This window comes from Podarcis cretensis (assembly GCF_951804945.1).
Source record: "Podarcis cretensis genome assembly, chromosome: 4".
Classification (NCBI taxonomy): Eukaryota; Metazoa; Chordata; class Lepidosauria; order Squamata; family Lacertidae; genus Podarcis; species Podarcis cretensis.
Genome location: NC_137173.1, coordinates 62,890,969 through 62,899,019, shown reverse-complemented (window position 1 = coordinate 62,899,019; position 8,051 = coordinate 62,890,969). Strand labels below are relative to the sequence as shown.

General features: G+C 40.4%; 1 protein-coding gene across 1 annotated transcript; it reads right to left on the bottom strand.

Annotated features, from left to right (window-relative positions):
- Positions 1-589: 589 nt before the first annotated feature.
- NR0B1 (nuclear receptor subfamily 0 group B member 1) lies at positions 590-5,192 on the bottom strand. The gene is made up of 2 exons (XM_079972304.1): positions 3,733-5,192; positions 590-1,789 (listed from the first exon to the last, which is right to left on the bottom strand). The coding sequence occupies exons 1-2, from the start codon at positions 4,469-4,471 to the stop codon at positions 1,545-1,547; spliced, it is 984 nt and encodes a 327-aa protein (XP_079828430.1). The 5' UTR covers positions 4,472-5,192; the 3' UTR covers positions 590-1,544.
- Between the last annotated feature and the right edge of the window lie 2,859 nt (positions 5,193-8,051).

Sequence of the window (8,051 nt, the reverse complement as noted above, 5' to 3'; positions counted from 1 at the left end):
AGTCATTTTGCATTCTCTTTCTTCCTTTCTGTTCCAAACAGAAACTTTAGTCCTTTTCTAAAACCACTCAGTAGATTTGGATGCAGCACAGAACAGCAATATGCAGCATGTATCTATGTGGTGTTAACAATATTGAAAATGACACTTGTCCATTAATGTAAGGTTTTAAATTTAATGTTGTGAATTTTCTTCACCCTGAGTGAAGATGCACAACTTCTCAGCTCTCTCGCTGTCCCATTATTTACAACAATAAATCATGTGACATAACTATAGCAGTATTTTTAATGCATTATTTGTTCCCTATCCATTAATTACTGCATCTAGCTTATAGTGACTTTACTCTGGTGTATTTATAGGAAGCACAAATGTAGTTTGGAAACCTGGAAAAAGGTTCACCAATTACCGGTATATGATCAAGTTTTGTGTTGGAAGGTGACTGCACCATGTAAACTGACATAGAATTAAGGAAATTTGTTTGCAAACAGAAACAGCATGTGATGTTTTTAAGACAAAATAAGAGAAGTGCATAAATATTCTAATCCTTGCAACAATGATTCAACTTTTAGATTAACGCCACTGATTTCAAGGATGCTTTTGTCCACAAGTTTATGATAAATGACTCAGCCTATGTAGACAACATGCAAGAAAAAAATAAATTGTTTGCATTAATTTACAATTCTTACAACTTTGTTACAATTTACTGTGTTTACAGGATAGAGTTGGTTCCAGCTTCAAATATACATGGTATTGAATCTCTTGCAGCCAACACTTACATATCAGGCTTTTTTGCAGTCTACATAAATGCAAACAGTATGACTTTAAAATAACTTGTGTAGTGAAAACAATCTTCTTCACCCCTTGACCTGATACAAACACTGCTATAGGGATTCCAACTTCTCCTGATATAATAAAGTCTATCCAAAGTCCCTTAAGTAAAAAAATTATGAAATAACTTGTCAGGATAAATACGAAAAGGTAGAACATTACACCATATTTGGTCTTGCATGCGTTCCAAGAATATAGGATCATAACAATGAATGACATAACGGAAAAGAGAGACTTCCTATTTTGAACACAATACACAGATCTTAAGTTTCAGTTAAAGATATACCAAAGAAAATTCACTCTGCTTTGGAAACTAAACTGAAATCCTATGCACACTTACCTGGGAATAAGTTCCACTGACTATATAGTGGGACTTAGTTCCAGTAAACATGTATAGTTGCACTTTGTGGCTTAAATCCTATGCACACTTGCCCAGAGTAGGCTCCACTGAACACAATGGGGCTTACTTAGAAGTAACATGCATTGGATTACACAGTTCTTTCTTTTTTTTAAGGGCTGCAATATGTTGCTGGAACTTTTCAAGGTATGAGTATTTAATAAAAGCTAAGAGCACTCAAATAATATTTTATTACTGAATACAAAAATACTATCTATGTAAAAACAATAAGTTAGTTTATTTTACAATACTTTACACTACTCTGTTGTGGGACATTTCATGTTGGATTGCTCTATTATGTAGTTATAATTCACACATGGCTTCATAATTTTGCACAAAGCATCTCCAACAGCATGTCATCCATATTCACTGTTCCAATGATAGGCCTAAAGAAAAGTTCGGAAATAACATTAGCATTAATAGATCCGAGCATAGACAGAGCTGCATTCAGTTTGGCAAATCTAGTCTGGTCCCCTCTGTGAATCATTCTGACATGTTCATTTAGGGCTTGCTGTGCTTCTTGCTGCAGTCCCTGGATGTACTGTACACACTGCAGCCCAGGCAGATCTAGAAGGGTAAAAAGAAAACACATGAACATTAAGTCCTCTCTTCACAATACCTTTTTATCTGCAATATACACAATTGGAAGTGACTTACTCCATTGTGCAAAATGGCTGGAAAGTAATCGGAATTAACGGAGAACAAACAAGTACTTCACTGAACTTTTAGTAGCAAGACAAGTCTGATAGTCATCATACTACTATAAGAATATAAACACAATACATGAAGCATATGTTTTGAAGTGTACAACTCTATTTCTTTTTACAAAATGGAATTTTTCATGCTCATTTCAGGGAACAGAGGACACGCCCACCCACTACCAAGAACAAATGACACTTTCTACAAAATTTATTAACTCCTCTAACAAATATGTCTAAACCTATCAGTTATAAAACTCACCAACGTGCTTTTAGAAAAATGTTCACAAATTGACAAAGATAGCATGGCAGGGCAAAAGAGAAAAGAAGGCTAGCCCACAACCTGTTGACAGCCATTATCATTCATATTAAAATGTGCGCTGCAGACAGCCATACTTCCAAGGTTCTACAATGCAAATAAAAAAGCTCTGAATGTAATGTAAATATTTTCTAATGCCTTATGGCAGCATCTCTGGTTCTGACTTCTTAAACCATTTTTAAAATGTGCTTAATTCATTTGACCCTTTTATAATTACCAATAATTTCCTTTCTTTCTCCTTTCTTCTACATTGCTATTTATTTAGTATAAATTATTACATGTTAATTATTAGTATCCACTAGATGTGTTAGTTTAATGGTCAAAGTAGCAATTTCCCCTGAAAATAACTTTTTAGAACGTTTCAAAATGAGGTACTTGAACATGTTTCCTTACAATTCAGTACAATCATTCAGTCCCTAAGTGAATCTATATATTTAATACCTAATAAAACACAATCTACCCTTAAACACCACAGTACTTGATCAGAGCACAGGGAGTTTCTAGAGCACAAGAAAAACTTTGCTCACAAGGGTCTTTCAGAATCCCTGTTTTATAAGAAATTCTGAAGGAGAGAAAGAGATGACAAAATGAAGTTATTCTTAGCTCTGCAGCCCAGGATTAAACAGGTTTATGGGGGGGGGGGGAGAGCTCCATGTACAGTCTGTTTTTCTTAACATAAAACTGGATGCTGTTCTGCCAGGCTAAGCAACAGGAAACTAAAAGAGCACATGGAAACTGTTTTTATTCTCTCTCCCCCAAAAGCCGAGCCTACTAGTATGCTTTATTGCACTTTTGTTACTCACCGAGGATATTACATAGCCCATATTTTAGGGGAGGGGAAATTTCCCTGAGCAGAACAGGTAGAGAGAGTTCTGACGCTTTCCCCTTTCTTGTCAAGTCTGCCTGTCGCTAGCGCAATGAAAACCCTTGAAGACCACGGTTCCCAACGCGGAGGAGAGGGGCAATTTGATTTTTAAGGGAACCAATTCAAGAACAAGTTATTAACAGTTAATGGCCTTTTAGTCTTCCTCCCCTTGAATTGGAGTTCTTTTTGAATAGTAAGAATTATATGTCCGGGGGGGGGGGGGGTGCTTAGGTGGAGTATGGCCAAAAAAAATGTTGGGAACCACTGCTCTAAGACTTTCCAGAGTCTCAGCAAAACAAAACTTGAGTTGCCATCACACTAATTCACCTTCTGAGGTTATGTTCAAGCAAGGCATTTACTTTCTTAGCTTTAGAAGTAAAGGCTCAAGAAGGCAGGACCAACTACCACGACACCTATTCCCCCCCGAAAAAAAAACAACCCCAGGCTTTTTAAACAGAGCTTCTGTGCTATTCGTAGCTACTTGGCAGGAGGAAACCAGCTGAAGAAATACAACAGGTGGTGCCTGTGCTAAGATGGTAGTGCGGATGGTGGGAAAAGAAGCTAGCCGTGACCCATGTCTCGCCCCCAACTCCCCGCGCTTCTTTCCCGCCAAATTCCCCGCGCTTACCCGGATTGAAGAGCACCGTCCCCTTGAGGTAGGCGTACTCCTTGGTGGTAATGTCCAGGCTCCAGCACTTGCCCAGGAAGCTTTGGATGGCTTCGATCTCCTCTGCCGACGGGAGCTTCGGGCTGCCGCTGTTACTGCTACTGCTGCTGCTGCTGCTGCCACAGGTCGCCGCCGCCAGCTTCTCCTGGGTCTTGTGCAGCAGCAGGAAATGGTGCTGCGGCTGCCGCCGCTGCCGGTGCTGGAGCTGCTGCTGCTGCTGCTGCCTCTGCTCTTCGGCCCGCTTCTCGGTCAAGATCCTTTGCAGCATGCTGGGCTCGGTGGTCTCCACCGTCTCGAAGTGCACGCGGTCCTGGGCCAGCCCCAGCACCAGCAGCGGAGCCCAGGAGCTGCGCACCAGCACCAGCTGCTCGTCCAGGGGCAGCTCCTGGAAGCTGGGCACGTTCTTGACGAAGCGCAGCGTCTTCACCAGCACCGCCGAAGCCGCCTTGCACGCCACCTGCGGGCTCTGCAGAGCCACGCGCTTCTGCAAGCCGCACGAGCAGCCGGGACACGCCGCGTGCCCGCCCGGACTAAGCGGTGGAGGAGGCGGCGGCGGTGGTGGAGGAGGAGGAGGCGGCTGCTCGCTTCCCGCCTGTCGCCGCTGCTGCTGCCGCTGCTCCTCGCTTTTCAGGATATTGTAGAGGATGCTGCTCTGCCGCCGGCTGCCCGTGCAGCAGCGGCATCTTTCCACGCACGCCATGGCTCCAAAGGGAGGCGGCTGGAAAAAGAGGGCTGGAAAGAGCGGGAAAAGCTCGCCGCTTCCGCCCCTCAGCCGAGCGGAGTGCTCGCCCTCGGCTCGGCCCTTAACTTTATAGCGCGCGGGCAGCTAGAGTTCAACGGCGCAGACGCTCCTGAGTCGCTGAGGGAGGGAAGAGGCGAGGGCGAGGGTTGGGTGGGAGCGGAGCCAAGTCCCGGCGCCAACTCCGCCTTCTCCCGCTTTCCTCCTCCCGGCTACACAGCGGAAGCGCGAGGCTCTGAGGCGCTCGCCTTTGTGCTCCGTTCGTCAATGTGGCCCCGCCGTCTCCTGAGGCGCAATATTTACGGGCGGCATTGCGTTGCCTTGCTTTCGTTTCCTTCCTCCTCTTTCTTTAGACTCGGCTTCAAGGGCAGGGCAAAAGTAATGCCCATATTTATATATTGCCATGCCTTCGCCACCCCATTCCCTCTTTCGATGGAGGGCTCGGGGAAAGCGAGGAGGTTCTTTGCAAACAGCCAAATAATTGCAGAGCAAAGTTCAAGGAGTTAAATTGCCTGCGAGTAGAGAGTCTCTGCAATGACCTAATAAAGCGCCCTGGGTTTTATGGAGGCTCATCAAAGGAATATTTCCTTCTAAGAAATCCAGGTGTTAGAGAACATTCTCTAAACTATTTTTTTAAGCTTAATTTCAAACCACCTTTGCTTCCACGTTATTGTTGGTGATTAAAAAGCAGGCACACGCTAGTAATTTGGTTTTCTTTCTTACTATATAGTTTTTAAGTTCCTTGCTGGATATATGAATAACGTATACTGCAGTGCAAGCAAATATATATTATAATATTAAGGAAAAGAATGTGCCTGTGGCGCTGCCTTTTTCTTAATCACAAGATTACAAATCTGCGGGGTTATTAGCTCTGTGTTATTAGTTATCTATGTTATTAGCTCTGAATTGGCATTGCTGTTATTTTTATTTTATGCTACCTATTCTAACTTTAAAATCCATAATAAGTTTAATTTTAAAGGTGGTGCTAGAGGTCATTCCTGGATATGTGTATCTAAAACAGCAGTGCATTCCACAAACCAGCTAAGCCACAAAGTATTTACACCAAAGCCAGTTCTTCATCAAAAACAGGAACAATGTGACTGAAATTCCTGAGGCCTCTTCCTGTCCAACACCACCAAGATATACTTATAGATGCAGCCCTCCCCCCAAAAACCATACACACACACCTACATACCAAATCCAGCTCAGAATCCTGCAGAGCAGAAGTCTTGGCAACTCTAGATCATTACAGTTATAACATCTCTCTCCACAGGCATCTATTACTTCACTTTCTTTTCTCATCTTTTATCTTTTTCTTGATTACTCTTCTCTATGCCTCATCATCTTCTTTGAAGTTCTTTTTATACTTTCTCTTAATTAAATTAATTGTAAATCAGGTGATAATGAATGAATGTAAAATACAAAAAGGAACTGGGCAAGGGTGCCCGCTATCACCATTATTTATCCTGGTTCTGGAAGTACTTGCAAGAAATATAAGAGTGAATAAAGAGATTAAAGGGATAAAAACTGGAAAAAATGAATTTAAGTTGAAAGCCTTCGCTGATGATCTAGTAATTACCATAGAAGATCCAAAAAAAACACACTCTCCCTAGAGTAATAGAGAAAATCCAAGAACTTAGGGAAATGGCAGGATTCAAATTAAATAGAAATAAAACCAAGTTATTAGTTAAAAATTTAAAAGAAGAAGAGAAAAATGATTTGGTGCAAAGTATTGAGATAGAAATCCATAAAAAGTAAAACATTTAGGGATATGGTTAACAGCAAGAAATATAAATGTGTATAAAGACAATTATGAAAAAGTATGGTCCGAGATAAAAAGGAATTTAGAAATATGGAGTAGAATGAACCTTTCCCTACTAGGAAGAATTGCAGCAATAAAAATGAATGTGTTGCCGAAAATGCTCTTTTCCAACAGTCCCAGTAATGGTTAAGGATGATTGCCTCAAAAGATGGCAAAAGGATATTTGCAAGTTTGTCTGGGGGGCAGAAGGCCAAGGATTAAACATAAGATACTTACAGATACAAAAGAAAGAGGAGGCTTTGCCCTCCCAGATCTCAAATTGTATTATGAGACTGCATGTTTGGTCTGGATTAGGGACTGGATAAAACTGGAAAAGGAAGAAGCATTAGATTTGGAATGTCATGATAAGAAATATGGATGGCATGCGTACTTATGGTATGGGAAAGGGAAAGTACATAAAGGATTTTACAATCATATAATCAGGAGATCATGCGGGAGAGGTATAAAGATTTAATAGAACAAAAAGCACCTTGGTGGTTATCACCAATTGAAGCTTCGTTACTCAAACCACTTGGTAAAAAGGGGAAGTGGCCTACATATAGAGATTTACTGAGAGATCAAGAAGGAAAATGGAAATTAAAAGATTATGAGGAAATCATAATCTGAAGAAGTGTGCATGCACACGAAAGCTCATACCAAGAACTAACTTAGTTGGTCTTTAAGGTGCTACTGGAAGGAATTTTTTTATTTTGTGATAACAAAAGGGTTTAGCTATACAATCTCTAGATTTCAAAAGGAGGTTATAGAAGAAGTGAAGCTGCTGAAGAAAGCATATGGTATTCTGCTAGAATGGGAAACAAAAGACGAGGAGGTCAAATCAGTTATGATCAAATGGGCACAAGATATAGGACATAATATACAATTTGAGGATTGGGAAAAGCTGTGGAAGGTAGATTTGAAATTTACAGACTATTCTCTTTTGAATGAAAACTAAATGAAAATGATGTATAGATGGTATATCACACCAGTAAAAATGGCAAAAATGTACAAAACTGGGTCAAGTAAATGTTAGAAATGTAAAGAAAAAGAAGGTACTTTGTATCATGTGGTGGGAATGTAGAGAGGTTAAAAAATTGGAGAGATGATATATAACGAATTGAAAAAAATGTTTAAAATGACATTTGTAAAAAAAACAAGCATTTTTGTTAGGGATTTTAGGACAAGACCTGCCAAGAAAAATAAAGAGCTTATTTATGTATGCTACAACAGCGTCTTGTTAGCACAAGGATGGAAGAACGAGGAAATCCCAATGAAAGAACAATGGCAAGAAAAACTGATGAGCTATGTGGAGTTGGCAAAGTTAACATATAAACTATGTGAGAAGGACAACAGTAACTTCAAGGAAAAATGGGAACTTTTTACAAACTATCTAAAGAGACAACAAAAGGATTTGGACTCTGGCAGGTTTTGAATAAACATCCACAAATTTATTAGCAGAATATATGATAGATAAGGTAATGATATGTACAATTTTACAACATGCAGAGAATAACATGTATAAACAAATCAGAGAGGAGAGCTGAGGGAAGTCTTTGGACGGTGGGAGAGGGAGGGAGGGGGGAAAAGGGGGAAATGTACTTGGTTATATTGATTTATAATTTGATTTGTTAAACTTGTTCAATAATTATTATTTTTTTAAAGTGTTTTATACACTACCATTATCACTTTTTGCTCTCTATGAAACTATGGTTGCAATTCCAAGCATACTTACTTGGGAGC